This window comes from Dermacentor variabilis, chromosome 6, assembly GCF_050947875.1.
Source record: "Dermacentor variabilis isolate Ectoservices chromosome 6, ASM5094787v1, whole genome shotgun sequence".
In the NCBI taxonomy this organism is placed as follows: domain Eukaryota; kingdom Metazoa; phylum Arthropoda; class Arachnida; order Ixodida; family Ixodidae; genus Dermacentor; species Dermacentor variabilis.
Window position 1 is genome coordinate 17,601,929 of NC_134573.1, and position 24,538 is coordinate 17,626,466.

Genomic DNA, 24,538 nt, shown 5'->3' on the forward strand with positions numbered 1-24,538 from the left:
TGGAGACGAGGGTTGCGTCAATAACGGAGACGGCAGTACCAGTGTCTACAGGAGTATATGCACTGGTGTGGTCCACAAAAACTTCGATGGTGTTCGACAGAAAAGGGTGCTGATTTCGGCGTTTGGACAGCAGCACAGTTTTTGCTTCCTTAACTGAGGAACTTAGTTTCTCTCTTCTCAAGGGACAGACCGATGACGCATTGGAAACGAAGGGTGGCAACGTGGCAAAGGTTAACGACGGGACTGAGAAGGTGGATGGCTATTCAGCGACATACTGGATTGTGGATCCAAAGAGTCGTAACGTGGAAGGGGCCGGTCAACGTAGTAGGTTGCATGGCAAGCGCCCTGGAACCTTCGCACACAACCACAGTGTCTGGCGATATGGCCGGGGCCGCCACATGCAAAACTTATCGGCCAGTTATCGGGTGGACGCCAAGGACTTGGGGCGACGACGGGACGATGCCAAGTAATATGTGGAGAAGGGGCTGTTGAGGTTACGGGACGATGCCAAGCAACAGGCGTAGGAAGGACTGTTGTAGGCGATGCTGGATGAAATGGCAAGTAAGTTTGTGGCTGTTGGCATTAACTACATCAGCGTAATTCAGGGACGTGGCGATAGGCTGCTGGTGGAAGGGTATAGGTAGGTCCTCCGTCATATGCTCCTGAATCGCGTGGCGAAATATAGGAGCCAAAGAAGTGGGCTGCGGCTGCTGCTGCTGTGGTGGCGGGTCCGGAGAGTGAATGATGGTGGACACTAGAGACAGCTGACAAGCGACCTGTTCACACACGAACGTTTCGATTAGTCCAAAGAGGGATGAGTGGTCAGGGACAAATGTCAATCCCGCGAGTGGCTCGTCGCGTTCGTAAACATGCCAGGTCAAAGCTAGTTGCTTCAGCAATTCATCGTAGCTCTGGTACAGCGGTCACAGTGAAAAGGGACTTCGCGAGAAGCAACTGAAAGACGTCGTCGTCGACACCCTTCATTATGAGACCATGTCATGGAAGGGTCGACACGCTTGCACAGGCCGACGACGTCCTCGATATAACTTTAATATCTCACCAGGATGCTGCACCCGAGCGCGCAAACACTGTTGGGCACGCAGATTCCGGATAACAGGGCTACCGAAAACGTTCAAGAATGACGATATGAAAGCGGGCCAAGTCTGAAAGTGCGTTTCTTGGTTCTTATACTACATGCTTGCCGAGAGGTACCGTCCGAGAGGTAAAAGATGTTGCTCAACTTCGTGGTGTTATCCTATCGATTGTGCGTGTTCACCCTCTCGTACCATGCGAGCCAGTGCCCGACGCCACGGTTGTGGTCGTGGACATAGCGGGGTCTCTTTGGCGAAGCGCGCCGGAGCAAAGGATGGCTGGTGGTGGTGAGGTCTGCTGGGCCGCATCGGCCGGCATGGTCGACTGTAGCATGCGGGATCGCGGTTTCAGGGCACAGGCGTTGTGGAGATCCTTGCACCTCCACCACTTGAAAACTGGTTTATCAGACGTGGGCCGTGAATCAAGAAAGGTCCGCAATTAAGAGCACTGAGGTAGGAAGAGCACTGTATCGCGTACTGCGTTGGCGATCCAGCTTGAGCTTCGGCTGTTCTCCCCTTCTTCATTACACGTCTCAGAACATCAGGAAAGGGGCGGCGGACATAAGGAGAAAAATTAGAAGAGTTCAGGGGGCAGGCGAAGTCGCAATTAAGGCTCGAGAGAATACAAAGAAACCAGTTGAACTCGAGTGTAGAAGTGTGATATGGCGAACAAACGATTGGAACCACCACCCAGCATTCATCCTTAGCAGTCATATAAGCACCCGCAATTCATGGTGATAAACGCTTCTTAAATATCATTCCTGGCATCTACTTCGCCATCGGCCATACCTCGTTGTGTATTTCTTATCGGCAGGCGCTGTGAATCACAACTCCGCTGTCGTAACAACTTACAACTTAAAGAACAAGTGTTAGTGGCAGCCGCTGTGAATTACTCCGCTGTCATGGAAACTTACAACTTAGAGAACAAGACATACTTTTGACTCTTGCGATTGTGGGAAAACTAGATATATGGGTTCACTGAAACGCTATTCAAGACAGACAGTTTGGAATAGCATTTCTCGCTTCACATAAGTTAAATGCAAGCAACTCTGCCGCATGTTACGGTACGCAACCCTTAAGGACTCTGTTTACTGTACGGGAACACCAACATAATAAGTTGTTAGGAGACAAGGTGCTGTCTTGCTTCTCATGAGAAACATATCCAAGCCAACACAATGTAGTAAAAGCTATCCTGTCGTCCCTAGGCCGACGGGTCTCGTTAGGCCTGTGGACGCCGGAATTCCAATGGCGGACACTCCACGGTCTGCTCCAGGAGCTTATATAGTATTAGCCGCTTGAATGGCAGACTGCGCTCGGAGGAAAAGGTCCTGGGAACTTGCCCTGAGGACCGATAGATGTTCACGCCCACAAGTGCGCTTCTCGAAAACGACTGTTCGCTGTATACGAACGCTTCCGACTGTTGGTGGTCACGCATATGTCCACTCTGGCTATGCGTTAACCATTCGTGTTACCCTTTTTTTTCACTTATCTTTGCCTCTTTTTTTGCTTTAGTCCGTATCAGTGTGCAAAGGAGGAACTCAAATGAATCGTTTTGAGGTGGACAGACTTTTACATACAGTTGAACTCGATCTAACAAAACCCGATTTTACGAAATTCCCGATCTAACGATGAAATTTATATTCCCCTGCATGTACCTATAGGGTTCTATGTTATCGTCTACCTCAATTAACAAAACAGAGTTGGCCGAACTCGATTTAACGAAGTTTTTCCTGAAATAAATCAGTAAAAAAGCGTTGATTTCTTTCTTATTTTGACACAGACTGGTTCCTCGAGCGCGCGCTCTAAAGCTGTCGCGTGAAAGCACCTAGGCGCCATGGTCACACCCCAAGCTTTATTCTGACGGCGCTGCAAGCCGCGCCCGTGCACGGCACAGCCGACTCAACGCCGCCTTGGTGGTGGTTGCTTTCGTTATTTCATGGTTTATGCGACAGGCGGGCTGATTAGCTGCAAATACAATGCTGTGGTAGCCTTTGCGAGTCGATAGTTACAATCTTAAATTTCGAAGGGCCGAAAAATTCCTTGCTCGATTTTACGAACTTCCCGATCTAACGAAATAATTCGAGCGTGGTCATCACTTCGTTAAACGGAGTTTCAACTCTATGCTAAAGATACTTTTGTTGAATTTCCCTTTTCTGCCGTCCGGTCAAACCAGAATAGTAAGCAATAAATTTTTGTCTTTTCTCTTAAGACACCTTGATGACACCTAAGTTCCTCTATTTTACAATCTATTACAGGAGAAATTCAGCTGTGATTTGTAAAACGTTGCGTTAGAAGAGCAAAGCAAGCACAACAAAAATCTACGGTCCATTTCCCTCAATGAAAATGCAGCAAGTCCTTACTGTCACGCAGAAGTCATGCTGAAGAACAGAGATGATTCCAGCATTGTAAGTCGCGAATCCAAATTTCACGCACTTGCGCCCTGAAAAAGAAGTAATGCTCAATGCACAACGATCGCGACGTGCACTGTCACTCGTTGTAGAAATATGATTTGCAGGTCAGCGCCTTGGTTAATTTTAATCAGAGATAAATCATCATAAATTTCAGCGCATTCGCTGGCACTCGCGTTTCATCGGAAATTTACGAAAGTATTCGCTTCACGCGCGCACTCTGAGTAGAGAACACTCTATCGCTATAAAATATGCGACAACATTCTGGAAATTTTCTATAGATGCAGGCGAATCTTTCGCCATACGATACCATTGCGATAGTGGTTAGACGCTGAATAAAGGTCACTGGAAAAGATTAAAAGAAATGTTGTACAAACGCCCTAAATATTACCTCTAGCAAGGACGAAAGGGCCCCAAGACTGCAATGGGGCACCGACATACCAAAAATTGAAGGGCTTAACGCTGTTCCAATTACTGATAAATGAAAAATATCGGCAGAATGCTACACTCCTGTAACAGGTGAAGGTGAAAGCCTGCTGCACAAGTAGTAACGCTTAAGGTTATTCGATGGGAGGGGTCAGACTTCTCGCAAGACACAACGAGCCGCAGTAAACGTATAGCGCTGTAGGTCGACCTGTTCAAGGACACGCATTACCTAAAGGAGTGGTAAGGATGTTTGAAGTCGGCGGAGGATAGTGGCCCGCGCTGTCGTGAGGTTGCTGCATGGTAATTTTAGTCAGTCGGTGGCAAGCACTCGGCACACGCTTACGCTTGTCTTTGGTGCAGATTTCGCTGGGTGCAACAGCACTTGCTGGGATCATCTGTCCGATTTGTTGGCGGCGTGGAACGTGCTTCAACCATCCTGGAGGCCCTCGCCTAGCTTCTGTCGTCGGGAGCTAATCACTGGCTGCAAGATGGCGCACTAGTCAGGACGCCTGTGCATTTGCAACGTCCAGGATGATAAAGTCTCGTCAGCGCAGGAGCTTCTTCACAGTCGGCGGCAAGCGCTCGGCACACGCTTACGCTTGTCTTTGGTGCAGGTGAGGCGTAGTGTTCACTGTTTTCGTTTTTCACAATACTTGATGCTTGCCGCCGACTGCTGCCTTTCTGGTTTGTGTGATCACAATGGAACCGAACTGTGGTTGATGTAGGAAAGTGCTGCAGGCTGAGCGCAAATTTCTAACCTGCGTTGAATGCCAACAGGGTTTTCACTTTGTAAAAAAAATGTGCTGGCTTCGCTGAGAGTACCATGTCGGGCGAAGGAACTGATAAGCGAGACAGTTGGCGATGCCGTGCTTGTCTAGCGGACAACCAGGCATCGATGGAAGATGAATTAGTGCCTGTTTTGGCATCGGTATCTGAATTAGCAGCAAAGCCTTACTTCCGTTGAAAGACGCCATCAACTCCCTTGCCCTAAAAGTAGATGAGCTTCTCGCTCTGAAAACTACGGTGGATGCACTTGACAAATCGGCGCAGAACGTCGCATCTTCCATTGCTTTCCTGTCGGAAAGGTATGAAGAGGTGCGCGCTTCGGACGCAAAGCGCCACGTCACCATTGAAAAAGTGGAGACAGAAAAAGTAGCAGCACTGCGCTCGGCGGCCTCCCAACACTCGGAGGAAATTGTGCAACTGCGAAAGGAGGCGAAGAGCAGCACAGCAGGTCGCCCGATTTGGAAATGCACGGTTTACCGAAGAAGCCTACGGAGGTACTTTTTCCGCTAATCGGTTACTTGGCACGAAAACTGAAAGTGCCTTTTGATGATTCTGACGTGGAAGCCATCCGTCGCATGCCAGCGAAGCGTGAAGGGGCACCTGTCGTACTGGTTAGGCTTGTGAGTAGAATTTTGAAAGAGAAATGGATGAGTTCACGTGCGAAATTATGGTCCCTAGTTGAAAGCAAAGATATCCCTCCCATGTTTTTCTGCGAGCATCTAACGGGCTTTACCAAACAATTGTTTTCGGCTGCGCACCAAAAGGGAAAAGAAATGGAGTAAAAATTCGTGTGGTCAAGGAATGGAAAAATTTTTGTCAGATCAGAAGGCACACCTCCAATACGCCTCAGTGGTTTTGCCGACCTTGATAGGCTTGTTCGGCAATGAAGACTGTCTTTCAAGAATGCAACGATTTAGCTGCCTTCTGCAGCTTATCGCTTCGAGGGGGCAGAGCGTTCTCGGCTGCGTACGTGAATAATTTTTTTAATTATGGGGTTTTACGTGCCAAAATCACTTTCTGATTATGAGGCACGCCGTAGTGGAGGACTCCGGAAATTTCGACCACCTGGGGTTCTTTAACGTGCACCTAAATCTAAGCACACGGGTGTTTTCGCATTTCGCCCCCATCGAAATGAGGCCGCCGTGGCCGGGATCCGATCCCGCGACCTCGTGCTCAGCAGCCCAGCACCATAGCCACTGAGCAACCACGGCGGGTATGTACGTGAACAGTCGTAGCATTCGTCGTCACTGGAACGAGTCTCTTGACCCATTTCCGTAACGCTGACCACATGTTAGACGTAATCGTCCTAACGGAAATCAACATCCATGTCGATTTAGTTCCCCTATTCTCGCTTAAGCAATATTCCAGCTATTCTTTCACACGGCAGATAGGGAGAGGAGGTGGCGTCATGGTGTTTGTGCATCAAAGGTTAAAAGTTTTATCCTTCGCCACAAAATTCATCTCTGTCGAATGTGTTGCGCTAAATATTTCAGTGCCTGAAGCCGATATCAGCCTAGTTTTTATTTACAGGCATCCCTCAGAAAATGCAAATTTATTTTTAACGGCATTAAACGATCTTCTTCACACCTTATCACCAGATAGTCGACTTTGTCTGATTGGGGGCATTAATATTGACACTCTATCGCCATCAAGGCCAGTGGTTTGCAAGTACCTTAACACTCTATCAAAATGGGGAGTCAGTCCAACCATTAATGCCTATATGCGAGAGGAATACATTGAAAGGAAAATAGTGTAATCTTGCTTTGACCATGTGAATGTAAGAGCCCCATTGGCTAGCACCGTTTCAGTGGTAGTCAAGTGTAAACTGGCCGATCATTATATTGTTGGCTGTCATCATGCGTTTCAACTTCCCTTTAGATCCCGCCCTAACCTTCATCGCCTAAACATCCTTGATATCGCTAAATTTGACCACCTTCTGGCCAATTATGATTGGACCAAATTTTTACGTAATGTCACGACATCCACCGCTTATACGCGTTTTGTTGATGCAATCCGTTCTTTTAAAAATAACCGCCCAGAAAACAATCGCCGTGAAAAAACGCAACCGGAAACTTCCATGACTAACGTGTGATATACTGACGGCTATCGAAGAAAAAGATGGCCTTTGGGCACGTTGTAAGCGTTCCCCAAACAATAAACGCCTTAGAGATCTGTACAGATCGCTCCGGAACAGGGTAAACGCCATGATTCGGTCTGCAAGGCTTTAGTATTATACTAAGACATTTTATGAAAGCAAGCATTCCCCCAAAAAGACATGGTCAGCTATTAAGGAAGTACTCGGACGGAACACCAATCAACCTTCAGAAGATGTATTCGCAAAACATTTCAGCAACTTCACGTCAGCCATTCAAAAATTTATTTACTCTTTTTCTATAGTGTCTTCACATCTTCAGCCTTTTGCTCCAGATGCGTCTAGCGCTGTTCCTAATACTGTACGATCGGCATTCTTGCCACCGGTTACTGCAGGAGACTTGCACAGCATCTTATTTAGCTTTAGACCTAAGAAACCACCTGGTATAAGCAGTATCTCCATACATGATATTCAACGTAATTTTTCTGTGCTTGAATCCGTCCTTCTCTTCATTATTAATGGGTATATGGATGATTGCGTTATTCTCAACAATTTAAAAGTGGCTGTGGTTAAGCCGCTCTATAAGAGTGGTTCTCATAGCAAAGTAGAGAACTACAGACCGATTTCCATTCTGCTTGCACTCAATCAAATAACTGAAAAAGACCTGCTCGTAACAATGACCAATTTCCTGAATAAAAATAATGTTCTGTCACAAGCACAGTTTGGTTTCATCCAGGGAAAAAGCACTATTTCCCTACTAGAAAAATTTACGGACACTATCTATTCAGCTTTTGATAATAACGAATTCGTATGCGCTCTTTCTTTAGATGCAAGTACGGCTTTCGATACCATTAATCACACATTACTTCTTGATAAGCTAGAAAGAATCGGCTTCAGGGGCTCATTTATAAAGTTGTCTAGTTATTTTATTAATCGCTCTCAGGTGGTTCGAATTGGTGACTATTCCAGTACAAAAATGATGTTAAAATCGGCTGTTCCCCAGGGGTCCGTTTTATCTCCACTTTTAATTAACTTATACGTCAATTATTTGCTTCAATTTGTATCAAAATGCCGCATATTCCAGTACGCCGACGAGACTGTCCTTCTCTCAACTCATGCATCATTTAATACATGCGTTTATAACCTTCAAGCAGATGACACGTCTGTAATGGATTGGTGTACAAGTAACGGAATTAGAATTAATAGACAAAAGACTAAACTAGCTCGCTTTCATAATCGCCATAGAAAAATTGATCGTCCTGTGCTATTTTTTTGTTCACGACTCTAATTGTATAAACTCCATTAGAGTTCGCAACTAATGTAAAATATTTAGGCATCATGTTTGATTCTGATATGACATGGAACACCAATTTTACAGGTATTAGCAAGAAGCTACGTACAGTATCCTGTCTTATGTATAGCTCTAGATACCTGCTCCCGTTTTCTGACCGGAAAGTCATTGTTCACGCACTTGTGTACAGCTATCTTAGATATGGAATTACCATATTTTATTACTGTTCATTTACATGGGGCGCGAAATTGAATTCTATTCTGAAATAAGTTCTTCGGAATGTTGCATACAATGAGATCATTCCCCCTAATAATGATCTATTTGCATTTCTGCACTTACCCTCATTTGAAGCATTATTTTTTCAAACTGTGGTGATAAAACATCTTTGGAACAGTAATTTTCTTTTTCCGTTGATTCCTGTGAGACCACTGAGACACCATAATACGTTCACCACCTCGCGGTGTTATACCCGTTTTGGTCGTTATACCAGAAGATATGTTCCAACACTTTAATTCTTTACCCACTGAACTGTCCTCTATCTCATCAAAACGGACACTCAAACTGAACCTCAAAGTCAATTATTTTTCTGTTTAGTTGTCATTAGAGCCTGTGCTATAGTTTCGATTAGTTTCATTTGGTCTAGATTGGTGTGTATCCTTGTTACTTTCACTTTATATCTTTTGTAGCTAGCATTTGCTCGTAGCTCACGTTTGGTTTGTGGTACTTTGCTTTTGTGTTGTATCCTCCTTTTGCGTTGTATTTTGCTTTTGTTTTTGTAAATTGCTTCAGTTTATCGCTTGCTAACCTTGCTTTATTATTTTTTTGAGTACTTGTCGCTGACTGCCGGGTACAGACTGACAAGCCTTCATGGCTTGGGCTGAGCGGTTTTTTGAATGTGTAATATGTTCATGAAATAAAGGATATTATTATTATTATTATTATTATTATTATTATTATTATTATTATTATTATTATTATTATTATTATTATTATTATTATTATTATTATTATTATATTCTCCTGTCGTCTTTTGTAGGCTAGTAAGTTCGTTGTAGGGAGTCAGTACCTCTCCTACGTGGAATTCGGTTCCAAGGCGACCAAGGGAAGATTTATTTTGGTTCTGCCTTCCTGAGTGAAGTTTCTCAGGATATTGACTGTATTGAATCTAAGATTGCCCTTAAAGCTGAGAATAGCGCTCGTAGAGTCACTGAGGATAGTGTGTGTAGTTGGGTACAGGACGGCCAGCGCTATGGCCACTTATTCTGCCACGTTGATTGATGCGGCTCTAGGTGAGGCCGGATATACGCATCTAAATTCTCCGTCCACGGTACTCAGGGTGTATGTGCTGTGTCCCTGGTTGACAGTGTCGACGAAGACGTGGTTTGAGCCATTGCTGCTGATATTTCTTGTACCACTCGTCTAATTTTTGTATCACTCTTCTACTTTCCTTTATCACTGGACTAGACGCCGCTTTTTTCGGGTATTAGCCCTTGGGACGAGCCCCCCATTTGAGGCTTTCGCCTTCCTAAACCAATATTTCGTGTGCCAATGTAGGCGTGCGGTTTCGGGCTGCTTCCACCACGGACATTATGTCAGAGCTCATATTTCACTTGACTGTGTATGTATGTCAGCATTGTTTGTCAGAAAAACGCGGTATTTTCTTCTTTATGTGTTTACAATAGACAGCCAAACTGTATGCCGCCATGAATTCATCCCTATACTTCAGCACTTTTCGTTCTAACGCACATGTCTGCGCTGCACCATCTGCTACAGAGTACTGAAAATATTATCCGATATTCTTCCCAGGCAACTGTAATGATTTCTGATAACGGCATGGAACCGAAGATAACGCCGCCAACGCTGAGATATCTAGTTGGGAGCGCGCGTGACGTTCTCGCACACCTTGTTTGATGTATCACATGTCGCTGAGGTGTCTCTTGTATAGCGTAGGAGAGTCCACTATAAAGGCAGAAGCAGGTGGCTGTGCACAAGCACTTAAGTTCATTAACATGAATTACATCAAGAAAACCTGTGCAAGCGTTCTTACCTGATCTATCAGAAGCCTACTGCGACATGAACATCCCGGCAGTATTTTTAACGGTACCAAATTTTAAGAAATAGGTCAATGTAAGTCTTGCTGAAATTATTCTTATAATTCAAGTGTTCAAATTGGTAACCTCTAGATACGGAGTAAGTTAATTGAGGAGTTGTTTGCGTAATAAAGTCAGCTATGGTAACTAACGTATCTATAATCGGTCTTAGAGGGCTAATACAAATGAGTAGTTTTGAGCCAGTCCCCGAGATTGTATAGACGAGCGAAGAAACTTTTATCGAACATGCTTGTATAAGAGCCACACGAACAAATTTTATGCAAATGAACTCTTTGAAAGCCTAACTGACGCAGAAAAAGAACGTCTGTATGGGCGACCTGACCGTGTCAAGCCCTTTGTGATATCGACATCAATGGTATCGCTCCGTGAGCGTGTTATCTATTTACAGTACACCCTGCAACTCCGAAGCATTATAGCAAGGGAGTGGGTACAACATGAAGTGACTAGCACAAGAACATAATCACACAAAAGGGAGGGATGACAAAGTAGCAATGCATCAAGATAAAAAAGTACATGAAAAAAGCACATGAAAAAAAGTACATTCAGCCTGCAGTCATTGGTTTGGAAGAAGATTGCAATTACAAATCATTGATTAGTCTTAAACATTTATCCCGAGGAGCACTCACAACTTCAACTGGCAACTTATCCCATTTAGAAATACTGCGGGGAAAAAAAGAAAACTTCATATAATTCGTTTTGCAGGAAATTTCACGTATTTTGAAACTGTGGTCTTTTTTGTTTGAGATATAGTGGGTGCCTTAAGGTATTTTAGCTGGTCAATGCCTGTCGCGTCATTGTATATTGCTGCAGAAGTTTCAGTCGGTGCTTCTGGCGTCTTATCTGTGGCGGCTCTAGTCCGATGTGTTTCTTTATTGCTGTTATGCTTGCGTGTCTGGAGTACTGCCTTGATATAAACCTGGCTGCGCGGTTTTGTATGCCTTCTAAGTTATCAATCAGGTACCGCTGGTGGGGACCCCACAAGGCTGTGGCATATTCTAATTGCGGCCTTACCTGCGACTTATATGCTATGGTTTTAAGAATCTGAGGGGCAGTTCTAAGGGTTCGTATAAGTAGGCTAAGCATCTTCCCGGCTTTCCTGACAGTCATATCAATATGGCTGGATAAGCACAGATCAGCAGTTAGATGAACACCTAACTATTTATTTTCGTTAACGTTCCTGAGTATGGAATCTCCCAGTTGTTAAGTAGGTTCATTAGTGATTTTAGATTTAGTGAATGTTACTTGGTAACAGCGCGCGCATTAGATCCCATAGATGAGATGAATATTTACAGTTATTATTAGGGTTATAATTATATTCGAGTGTTGATTGCTGCGCTATCGTTTGTTAACGAAGCTTTCCCTCATGTCTAAATATTTTAAGGCAGTTTGTCGTGTGCGTATCATGGCCACGCACGCTTATATCGCCTTCCGTTTCTCTACCCCGGGTGCGTTTTAAAACCACGGCGCTGCAATTTTGCTTCAGAGACTGTCCTTTCCTTCCTTCTTCTCCGCCCTTAAACTGGCTCTCTTAACTACTACACGCAGAGACAAAGCAACAGCGCGCGCATGCGATCCCATAGATGAGATGAATATATATATATATATATATATATATATATATATATATATATATATATAGAGAGAGAGAGAGAGAGAGAAAATTATCAGTCATAGCTCTCGTAGTATAGCCCTCTGGGCCGTTTCCTTTTTTTTTCTTCGAAAATAGTCCTATTAGGGTAATTATAATTACACGAAGGTATTTCGCCCTCGTCAGCAGCAGTCCCTGAGATAGTTATTCTGGCGGCTAGCTTCCCACGCTATGCGTGCCGCCCTCGCACCTGTTTAAGCTTTTCCTAGACGCTAGAGTTAAACTAGGTCCGCGCAACCTTGAGCGATCGGAAAGCGCGTTTTCCCCTCTTGGCCGGCGGAGAAGGGAGGCTTTGTTCCGGCCGCAGAGTCCTCCCCGTCTCAGTAAGGTGCCTGGTGGTGGTCTCGCCCGGACGATGCCCTCTCGGTGAGCGCTTATTCCCCCTCATCTTTTAAGAGGTTCAATACTTACAAGCATTTGTCTCGCAAACCATATTTATTTCAAGGGAGTTTTCCACGTCTCAATAATTTCTCTCGTCGTATTCGAGTGCTGATTGCCGTGTTATAGTTTGTTAACGAAGCTTTCCCTCAAGTCTAAATATTTGAAGGCAGTTTTCCTAGTCTCTAAAGCCGCTCAAGTTCGCTCTTCTCCTCGGGCGGCCATTTTTCCAAGAAAGTATGCGTTCCAACCACTCGTCAATTATATATGGCCACACATGTGCAGGTCATAAATACCAGGTTCTCTAGCCGAGTGCCATCCGTGCGGTATAACCGAGCTCAGATTGGTCCACCTTGACTGATCAAATAGGGCACCACTGTAGGTGAAATGAGGCGCACAACTCCTGCGGGACCCGCCGTGGTTGCTCAGTGGCTATGGTGTTAGATTGCTGAGCACGAGGTCGCGGGATCGAATCCCGGCCACGGCGGCCGCATTTCGATGGGGCGAAATGCGAAAACACCCGTGTACTTAGAATTAGGTGCACGTTAAAGAACCCCAGGTGGTCGAAATTTCCGGAGTCCTCCACTACGGCGTGCCTCATATTCAGAAAGTGGTTTTGTCACGTAAAACCCCATAATTTAAATTTCAATTTAACTCCTGCGGGGACGGTAGAGTATCCGCCTCCCGTGCAAGAGGACCGTGGTTCAAATCCCGGTGCCTCGCAATTCTCCACCGGAAAATAAAAAAAACCGTGCGTTGAGAAAATTGCACAAACAGGCCTGGAGTGCGGCCTGATCCCGGTGACCAGAACCGGTAACGCACTCTCTCACCAGAGCAGGATTGGCCACCCTGGTGCAGTACTTGGCCACAACCTCGTATATGAATACAACAACCAAACCGCGGCCCTCAGTCCCCAGCAGCCGCGAAGCAACTGACCACGGCGGCGGTCAGATCTGTGACGCTGCAGAGGGTGCGAAGAATACCTGGCTCCGGACAGGCCGCCATTGGAATCTGAACCTGGTAACGTTTAACGTTAGAACTTTATCTAGTGAGGCGAGTCTAACAGTGTTATTGAAGGAATTAGAGGGTAGTAAATGGGATATAATAGGGCTCAGTGAGGTTAGGAGGACAAAAGAAGCATATACAGTGCTAAAAAGCGGGCACGTACTGTTCTACCGGGGCTTAGCGGAGAGACCAGAACTACGAGTCGGATTCCTGATTAATAAGGAAATAGCTGGTAACATACAGGAATTCTATAGCATTGACGAGAGGGTGGCAGGTCTTGTTGCGAAACTTAATAAGGTACAAATTGAAGGTAGTACAAGTCTATGCCCCTACATGCAGTCATGATGACCAGGAAGTCGAAAGCTTTTATGAAGGCGTGGAATCGGCGATGGGTAAAGTCAAAACAAAATACACTATACTGATGGGCGACTTCAATGCCAGGGTAGGCAAGAAGCAGGCTGGAGACAAGTCACTGGGGGAATATGGCGTAGGCTCTAGGAATAGCAGAGGAGAGTTATTAGTAGAGTTTGCACAACAGAATAATATGCGGATAATGAATACCTTCATCCGCAAGTGGGATAGCCGAAAGTGGACGTGGAGGAGCCAGAATGGTGAGACTGGAAATGAAATCGACGTCATACTCTGCGCGAACCCTGGCATCATACAAGATGTAGACGTGCTCGGCAAGGTACGCTGCAGTGACCATAGGATGGTAAGAACTCGAATTAGCCTAGACTTGAGGAGGGAACGGAAGAAACTGGTACACAAGAAGCCAATCAATGAGTTAGCGGTAAGAGGGAAACTAGAGGAATTCCGGATCAAGCTACAGAACAGGTATTCGGCTTTAACTCAGGAACAGGACCTTAGTGTTGAAGCAATGAACGACAATCTCATGGGCATCATTAGGGAGTGCGCAATAGAAGTCGGTGGTAACGCCGTTAGACAGGAAACCAGTAAGCTATCGCTGGAGACGAAAGATCTGATCAAGAAACGCCAATGTATGAAAGCCTCTAACCCTACAGCTAGAATAGAACTGGCAGAACTTTCTAAGCTAAACAACAAGCGTAAGACTGCGGACATCAGGAACTATAATATGGATAGAATTGAACAGGCTCTCAGGAACGGAGGAAGCCTAAAAACAGTGAAGAAGAAACTAGGAATAGGCAAGAATCAGATGTGTGCGTTAAGAGACAAAGCCGGCAATATCGTTACTAATATGGATGAGATAGTTCAAGTGGCTGAGGAGTTCTATAGAGATTTATACAGTACCAGTGGCACCCACGACGATAGTGGAAGAGAGAATAGCCTAGAAGAATTCGAAATCCCACAGGTAACGCCAGAAGAAGTAAAGGAAGCCTTAGGAGCTATGCAAAGGGGGAAGGCAGCTGGGGAGGATCAGGTAACAGCAGATTTGTTGAAGGATGGTGGTCAGATTGTTCTAGAGAAACTGGCCACCCTGTATACGCAATGCCTCATAACCTCGAGCGTACCGGAATCTTGGAAGAACGCTAACATAATCCTAATCCATAAGAAAGGGGACGAAAAAGACTTGAAAAATTATAGACCGATCAGCTTACTGTCCGTTGCCTACAAAGTATTTACTAAGGTAATCACAAATAGAATCAGGAACACCTTAGACTTCTGTCAACCAAAGGACCAGGCAGGATTCCGTAAAGGCTACTCAACAATAGACCATATTCACGCTATCAATCAAGTGATAGAGAAATGTGCGGAATATAACCAACCCTTATATATAGCTTTCATTAATTACGAGAAAGCGTTCGATTCAGTCGAAACCTCAGTAGTCATGGAGGCAATACAGAATCAGGGTGTAGATGAGCCATATGTAAAAATACTGGAAGAGATCTATAGCGGCTCCACAGCCACCGTAGTCCTCCACAAAGAAAGCAACAAAATCCCAATAAAGAAAGGCGTGAGACAGGGAGATACGATCTCTCCAATGCTATTCACAGCATGTTTACAGGAGGTATTCAGAGACCTGGAGTGGGAAGAATTGGGGATAAAAGTAGATGGAGAATACCTTAGCAACTTGCGATTCGCTGATGATATTGCCTTGCTTAGTAACTCAGGAGACCAATTGCAATGCATGCTGACTGACCTGGAGAGGCAAAGCAGGAGGGTGGGTCCGAAAATTAATCTGCAGAAAATTAAAGTAATGTTTAACAGTCTGGGAAGAGAACAGCAGTTTACGATAGGCAGCGAGGCACTGAAAGTGGTAAGGGAATACATCTACTTAGGGCAGGTAGTGACCACGGATCCGGATCATGAGACTGAAATAACCAGAAGAATAAGAATGGACTGGGGTGCGTTTGGCAGGCATTGTCAAATCATGAACAGCAGGTTGCCACTATCCCTCAAAAGTAAAGTGTATAACAGCTTTGTGTTACCAGTACTCACATATCGGGCAGAAACCTGGAGGCTTACGAAAAGGGTTCTGCTGAAATTCAGGACGACGCAACGAGCTATGGAAAGAAGAATGATGGGCGTAACGTTAAGGGATAAGAAAAGAGCAGATTGGGTGAGGCAACAAACGCGGGTAAATGACATCTTAGTTGAAATCAAGAAAAAGAAATGGGTATGGGCCGGACATGTAATGAGGAGGGAAGATAACCGACGGTCGTTAAGGGTTACGAACTGGATTCCAAGGGAAGGGAAGCGTAGCAGGGGGCGGCAGAAAGTTAGGTGGGCGGATGACATTAAGACGTTTGCAGGGACAACATGGCTACAATTGGTACATGACCGGGGTAGTTGGAGAAGTATGGGAGAGGCCTTTGCCCTGCAGTGGGCGTAACTAGGCTGATGATGATGATAATGACCTGGTAACATTCATCAGTATTCAGGCTAAGTTCCCCGTTTTGACACCAGGTCCTGCTGGAATACGTCTATATCATGTTGATTGCGAATGGATCTGTAAACAACGCAGTCATCTGCGAAAAGTCTAATTTGTGAGGAAATGTTTGAAGCGATGTCATTGATGTAAATCAAAAACACCAGCGGCCCCAGCACCGAGCCTTGTGGCACTCCAGAAGTGACTTGGACTCTAGATACGGAGTAAGTTATTTGAGCAGTTGTTTGCGTAATAAAGGAAGCTATGGTAATTAACGTATTAATAATTGGTCTTAGGCGGCTAATACAAACGAGTAGTTTGGAGCCAGTCCCCGAGCCACACGAACAAATTTTATGCAAATGAACTCTTTGAAAGCATAACTGACGCAGAAAAAGAACGTCTGTAAGGGCGAACTGACCGTGTCAAGCCTTTTGTGATATTGACATCAATGGTATCGCTCCGCGAGCATGTTCCTTGCGGCTAGTTCGCTTTGCGTTCTTTTTTCGATGGCAAGCTGTTACAAGTATTAATGTCAATACAGTAGTGAACCTGTGCAGCCGAAAGCTTGCTCGGTCATAGAAGCAATGCATGACACTATGATAGTGCAGATTTAGCGCGTCGCTGGCGCCAAGACAACGTGCTGCCGCACAGGGAAGGGAGATAACGAAAGTGAACCGCTTAGTAGCTGCTCACGGAGCCGTGGCGATGGTGGCATCGAGACTAACTAAATACAGGGTGGCAATATTGACGTCACAGACGCTTTTACAGCGAATATGCATACCGCTGCCCCGCATTGCGTTTGTGGTGTCCGTGGGGAAAATGTATGCAGATCCCTGAGGCAGTGTTGTACGGCGCCGGCCCGCGGCGGAGGTGAAGCAGGCTTGAAGCACTCCGCCCCAAATAATAATAATAATAATAATAATAATAATAATAATAATAATAATAATAATAATAATAATAATAATAATAATAATAATAATAATAATAATAATAATAATAATAATAATAAATGAAATAAATAAATCAAGATGCATTGTTTAAAGTCGATGGGTATATGCTATAACTGTTTGTGAACAGCACATGGACTCACGAGCAGGAGGCATTGCCATATATGCAGATGAGAAAATGTATGTACGACCATATACGCTAGGCTCGCAAGAGGATAATGTCACCGAATGTGGGTTTGTCTGTGACGTACCAACGTAGGACGGAATTTGGATATCCACTGTGTAATATCTCCAAGCACACCAAAGTGTTCATGACCACGCATGACGCTACCGTCATGACACTACCCCGGTGATCACCATAGGAGACTTCAATATAGGCATTTCAAAACCGTAGAAGATGTGGTTCACTGAGTTTGTGCAAGAAGCGTTGGGTTTGAAGTGCCACACCAGTCCAAGTCACTTATGGAAGCAACAACGGTCGTGTGTAGGTTTAAATTTGGCCAAGATTCTGCCTAAGGTTGTTACCGAACCAATCGGCGTATATCACAGTAATCGCGAAACTGTCGTCACTACAATTACCAAACGATGAAAATAAAAAAAATGTATATATGCCCCTTGTCTAAGCCTGAAGAAAGGGGATTAACGGTCCGATTGTTTTTACTCATAACAGAAGAAGTCAACACTGACACCAAGGACAATATAGGGGAAATTACTTGAACTTAATAAAAACGATAAACTCTAGGAAATGAAAGTGGATGGGAAAAGAACCTGCGGCAAGTAGTTTTTTTATGTAGGTTGTGGGATCGTTCCCCTCCTGGGGCAAGTTATTTTTTCCCTCCAATTTTATTTCCAATAATTTATCGTTTCTTTATTTCACGAATGTTGTGGGATTGTTTCCCACCTGCGGCAAGTTGTTTTTTCATGCACTTTCATTTCCATAACTTATCGTTTCTTTATTTCATTTATTAAGCACAAGTTTTTTTCCTTATGTTGTTCTTGGTGTCAGTTTTTGTAGGCTTCTTATGATTTGCCTAGCCCTGTGTGACGTGCTACAGCTTAGCTAGTCATCCATCTTCACAGAGGGAAATGGCTCCAATTTTTTGCTCCAGTTTCGCTTGCGATACGAGATAATGCTGTAAAGGCAGTGTCGTTCGTTCTCGTCTCTGTGAATATAAATCTGGGTTCAAATGAATTCTATGTTCACGCCGTGGTGATTTAGTCTCTATTGTGTTGGGCTGCTAAATACGAAACAGGGTGATCAAAATCCCGGCCGCGGCTGCCGCATTTTGATGGTGGCAGAATGTGAAAGCTCTCGTGTAATTAGATTAAGGTGCACGTTACAGAACCCCAGGTGGTCGAAATTATTTCGCAGTCCCCCACTACGGCTTGCCTCGTAATCAGATCGTAGTTTTTGCGCGTAAAAACCTAATAATTTGAAACTCTATATCCCATTTGCCTCCGAGAGTAGGTGCAAGCAAGGAAACGCTCGCTTGCTCATACACACACAAAGACACATACACCTCTCACACACAGATGAACATACAGCACACGTTCACTCCCATACACATTTACGTAAGCCCATGCACGTCTACACGCACAAAAACGTACGCACACCGCACACAAAAATGCACACCTGTACAAACGCGCGTATGCTCATAGACGCGTAAACTCACTCGTGCGCGCGCAGATTCAAATATGGAGACAAGCACGCGCTCACACTCAAACTCTAGCACACGCGCACGCACGCGCATGACGTGCACACGCATATGCATTCCCTCTTCCTCCATGCTGCCTCTCAAATCCCTGTGCGTGTAAACAAGCTGAATAACACTTGCTCTGCAATTACCGTTCCAACGCCAGCTATAGTAAATAGCCTTATGGTTTAAATTTGGTGCCTCTTGAACTTAATAGGGCTATTTTATTGCAACAGCAAATACATGGACACTCCAGGCGCATTTCTGCCGTCGCCGTCGCCGTGAGGTTGCGTACGAGTGAAAGCGTGTGTGAGTGAGCCGGCAAACGTGCTTCAATCTCACTTGCGCGAACGAGGAACGCAGCCTGGATGCCTACCCTCTCCTGTCGTGTGCGAGGCAGCAGGGTGGTGGGGCCTTTTTCTCCAGCGTCCACTAGGGTGCCTCAATGTCTTCCTCGCCCGCCGCTCCGTACAGAGTGCCGACAGCCGCAGCGTCGTGTCTGCTACGGCACTGGCCACACGAATCGTGGACGCCGTAGTAGACGCCTTTTGCGGAAGCTGCAGGGACGCGTTGTGGGAACGAGACCTTCATTTGAGGAATCGCCAGCCATGTGTGCGCAGGCGCGAGTAAGAGCGTGCGCGAGAGAGAAAAATTGGAGGACGTCTAAGCTTCGCCTTCAAGAGCGGAACGCGACAGCGTTCCCGTCGACCCGCCAAGGGGTGTAAGACAATGCGCTACTGCGCAGCGATGACTTACGAGGCGCCCCGCATCGGACTTTGCACCCACCAATCACGCGGTGAGCGTCGAACCACGCAGCGTTCGGCGCGGCAACGAAACGTGCCTCTGAGCAAGCGAAACGAACCAAAGGACTCGGTGTCTCGGAGGGGGAAACGATGTACGCCAGCCAAACGTCGTGATCGGCACGGGCAGAGAGATAGACAGATAGTGATCTAAAGAAAGGAAGGACGCTTGATTCTGCAACCCGTGAGGGAGCACGGCGAAGCGTCGTCAGGGGAGAGAGAGTCCGGGCCGCGACGCGCCTCGCACCGGTCCCCGCCCAGCCCCAATGCGCGCGTGGCGCGCCACATGTCGGGGCAGCGCCGCACATCGAGAGGAGGGGGTCTTCTGTGTTTGCCGCAAAATGGCTCTGCGTGTGTGGAAAGCGCAGAAGAAATGTAGCGGAAACGCACTTCGCTACTCGTGTAACTGCGACTTCTGTAAGTGACATGTTCATAATTGCCGACATACACCGCAGTATAAATTTCTACGGCTCGTTTCTAAGGTAACACCGCGTTCACTAGAGGCGCTTTTGTACCGCTTTGAAGCATCGATCTCGTGGCTGAGTGGTAGCGTCTCCGTCTCTCACTCCGGAGACCCTGGCTCGATTCCCGCCCAGCCCATCTTGCAAGTTGGTTTTTATTCATGAAGTGCCTCCCTGGTTTCATTGCTCACGGCCAACGCCGCCGACGGCACCGGCTTTTCTGCGACACGAGCTCCTTAACGCTGTCGCGTTAAAATGTGTGGGCTTTTGCTCCGTGAATAAATGATTCTGCCTAGGCACTACGGAGGAGGTTCTTAGCGCGTGTTGTAGGCCTGTGTCCCTAGGCGTTCCGGCATTGCAGTGTGGGGTCGAGTTTGTTTATTCTCGGACGGTGGTTGATTAGCATAGCTTGTAGATAATCTCTCGGCGTAGTCAGTTGAAATTTGTTGATCCTCGGCCGAAATTTTGTAATATATATGTGATTTTTAACTTTACCTATTCAGTTACGTTTGTATATTGCTTCGAAGTACCACAGAATGTGTCCAGAATTCCTGGGTATGACAAGTGGCGTATAAAACATGTTTTACCAGTTTTGGACTATGCTTGCCGTGTGTGGGATGCGTTTTGTTGTGTGCATATGAATGCATTAAAAAAACCAATCCGTCTCGTCAAGGTATCTCAAATCTAAAATCAAATGGTGGTCTTCAAGTTAGCGCACAGCCGAAGGAATCACTGAAATATGGTTTCTTATTTTATTCATTTCTTGCCTGCGGAAATTTAAGTGCTGATAAATTGCTCGTGTAGAGCCATCAACTTTTACTGAGCAGAAACGCTGTGAGCCGAATCGACAATACTTTTGTGATGTTTTAGGAAGAATGTTATAAACTGCTGCCAACCCAAGCAATATCACGCGGTATATATATTACTGAAACACTCCTGGCTAATGTAGAGTGCCTGTAATTACATAGCTCTTTATATTCGCAGCGTTTGAATAGTTCCCGGAGTGGAACAAGTGAAAATCTCTGTTTGTGATTTTCACTCAAATTCCAGGACACTGATTTTACTAAGCCATGCGCTCTGACTGATTCTGCTAGTCATGCCGAGGAATCGCGCTTCTTCTCACTGCTATAGGTCAAGCATCATTTCCAGCCTGCAGTATTTCTTTCTTTTCGTATAATGAATGCTTCTTTTGCTAGTGTTTCCTGACGGAACTTCTCGGATTCCACATTAAAAATTTCGAACGAAGGCCGCATTGTGTCTACACACTCTTAAACTAGGCTTTTTGTGCTGTAGCAGGTTTTGCTGCATTTTTTTAATTATAGAGTGCTACGGCTGACCAGGTGTCGTGTGTAAACAAGGCGGACGGATCATGCGCATCTTATGTTTGTGTTCTAAATATTCTCTTTTACACCTGCTGCGAAATATGCCATATATGTCGAAATAATAAAAAGTTCCTTGACAAATCTCTCGCAAGAAAGTTTCTTGATTCACCCCTTCGAACTCTCTGCTCAAAGTTATATTATATTATTATTTCGATGGGGGCGAAATGCGAAAACACCTGTGTGCTTAGATTTAGGTGCACGTTAAAGAACGCCAGGTGGTCAAAATTTCCGGAGTCCTCCACTACGGCGCGCCTCATAATCAGAAAGTGGTTTTGGCACGTAAAACCCCAAATATTATTAATAATTAAGTTATATTATTCTTGCGGTTTGGCGATTCTTCAAATGAAAACACTGCCACATACATTTGTCATACCAACATCTCTGAGAATATTTATTTTTATTTTACAGTGCAAGCATCTCCCCCAAGTAAAGGTAAGGTCGCTGAGAAGTGGTAGCCAATTCAACGAAATCGGTCCCCGAGGACCACGTTATCGTGGTCCTCGGGGGTCTGACCAGCCCGCCGTCATCCAAGCACTGACCAACCTGCCTACCGACGTCAGCTCCCTGCCCTGGAACCCCTGGCCAGGATACCCACCTCGGCACCTTGCCCAATTTCTATCCTGATGGCAGTGCCTGTAAATAAACTGTTTGAAGATAACGGAGCGTCACCCATCTAGGTCCACGGAAAATGTCTGTTATAACTGTCATAACTGTCGTAAAAGTCAGTTTCAGAATTCTTTTATTGTTATTTGCAAGTATACAGGACTTCTGCTTCTTGATATAATATCTTTTTGTCGAGCTTTCCTAGCTACTATTGAGGAAGACGGTATGGGTACAACTGCTATAAAAATGTCGCTAGCAAAAGGTTTGCGGTAACAATGGCTGCGTGCCCTAGAGCCAGCGTATCTAAAATATTCGTCATGTAAAGGGTATTGGCTCAAAGCTGGCATTAATAATGGCAACGATATGGCTCAACGCTGGCCCTACGCTGGCATCACAATGGTTGCTCCATTGGCATAACATAGGTCCAATCTTGGCTTTAACGCTGGGCCAGCATTGGATTGGGTTGCAGTTTGCCAATATACCAACATTGGTCTAATATTGGTACCAATTTCTGCCAGCATTGGGCTATGTTTGGACCATTGCTGGTTTACTGCCTAGGCCGTGATTTTTCTATATTTAAGGCTCATATTCTATGCCTGATCGTGCTAGCTCGCGTGGTCGGACACTTGAATATTTCTACAGTACGATAAGTAAATGGTCTCGGCTGACGTCTTGTCCATTGTGTCTTTTCCTTACTTTTAGGCGGCCGGTATTCTAGCCGTTTCACCAACACTGCCGCGCACACCTGACGCCTTCTTGTCAGCGGCGTTGCTGGCAAACTGTACGCACGCGCTGGGACAGGCATACCTTGCGAATACGCCCAAAATGATGTACCCCACATATAAACTCGCTCGCGCTCACGCATCGCTGTTAACGTCTGCAAAAAGCGCGATGGAGCTTTGGAAGAGAAAGCAGCGGGAAGTGACTCACCTAGTAGAAAGCTGGCGACGGCGGCGGTAGCCATGCTGGATGCTGCCACAAACAGCGCTTGGTCGAGCCGGAAGGCGTCGTCGGAGGCCAGGCCCATGACGATCGCGAACACCGAGGACAGCAGGGAAAGCACGCACGCCTGGCACTGCGCGAACATTGTACACATTGGGGTGTGCCCACTAAGGTGCATCGGCAAGGCTCCAAGGATTTTGGCTCGCGTTTCCAGTTCAGTCACTCACGAAGAATAGCGCGTAAGACAAGGTACGAGGAAGAGACACGAGTTTGATCTGCCTCACGTGACTGTTGCGGTGACGTGTCATTACCGACTTGACCTGAAACTGAGCACACTCGCTTTGAATGGTTCATTATTGAGCAGTAGAGTCTTGCGCAGGTAAAAATAAAGTGTGATATCTTGAGAAAACGTTTGAGGACGCCATCACAGTATTCAACAACGACGGAACCTGATTGAAGCAGGATGTGGCGGTAGGTACTGAGCCTTTCAGCCTATAGGTCTAGGGATATTGATGTACAATCAACCACAAAAGTTTACGGACCACGGGATTTGGCAAAATGTTGGACTTGGGAGCAGTTTGTGATTGTAGCCAGTGTAGTACGCATTCTCATCGACCATATTCCAACACCAGGCTGCGTTCCAATATTGCGGATATATAAATCCTTTTCACGGATCCCGTGGTCGGTGAAATTTTGTGGTAGACTGTACTATGTTAAACTTTGTAAGCATGAATATGGGACTGCCTGGCTATGCGGTCTAAGTCGCTGCGCGGCGAGGCATTGGCGCATCCTGGTACTCCTGCAGTAATGGCGCGGCCGTATTAACGTGTAGCATGCTGCTCTTACGCTAGGGTGCTACAGCGAAAGAATCCATTGCGTTTGGCTCGGTGGTCCGCCATTGCGAGCGTGTTGCTTCCCAAATGCTCCTCGCCAAGTGTACGCGTTTGGTCGTTAAATTTGTCCTGGCTGCCGAATTTGTTTAGTGCAGTACCGGTAGTGAATGCACACTGTTCTTTTTTAGGCTCAGGACCCTCTGAAGCAAACTAGTGCTCGTGCTAAATAAGGCTTCACATCCTATTTAAGTTTGTCTGCATCTGTCCAGAAAACGTCCAAGAGAGTTATGGTAGTGATTTGTTGTTTCTTTCGTAGTTTTTTTATGTTGTCGTTTTGCAATCTAAAGGGCCGAAGGCTTTAGACAGAGAAATCAGCTTATTTCTTTATTTATTAGTATTTTTTACACAGATATATTTTCAAACGTGGCTTTCTAGAAGGCGGCAACACCATTATTTGTAGCGACGGAAGGAGGAAGCTGATTCCAGTCGTTGCTTGTGCGTGGTGTGAAGGAATCAGCATCTGAAAGTGATATCGGCAACCTACTAGAAAAACATAAAAATGAGCTTCCTGCACAATATTTAAACCACAATAGCGTTACTTTTATTTCGTCGGTATTTGAACTATTAAGATCTGCCCAGATAATAGATTTATTCGCGCTCAGATAAGTATGAAACGCGTGCGCAAGTCGTGCAGTTCATCTGGTCGAGCCCACGCAGTCCACGAAGTCTTTAGAGAGAGTTGAACTGAAGCGGACACTGCGGAGAATGAATTTCCTGTAGCTACAAAACGGG

At 45.6% G+C, this 24,538-nt stretch overlaps 1 protein-coding gene across 9 annotated transcripts in view; it reads right to left on the bottom strand.

Annotated features, from left to right (window-relative positions):
• The window catches only part of LOC142584667 (solute carrier family 41 member 1-like), a 590,717-nt gene that overhangs the window by 301,700 nt on the left and 264,479 nt on the right, over nt 1-24,538 (bottom strand). For all 9 annotated transcript variants that reach the window (XM_075694835.1, XM_075694832.1, XM_075694836.1 and 6 more), the window contains one exon: nt 22,902-23,046. In XM_075694835.1, the coding sequence (XP_075550950.1) occupies nt 22,902-23,046 (145 nt within the window). The remainder of the gene's footprint in view (nt 1-22,901; nt 23,047-24,538) is intronic.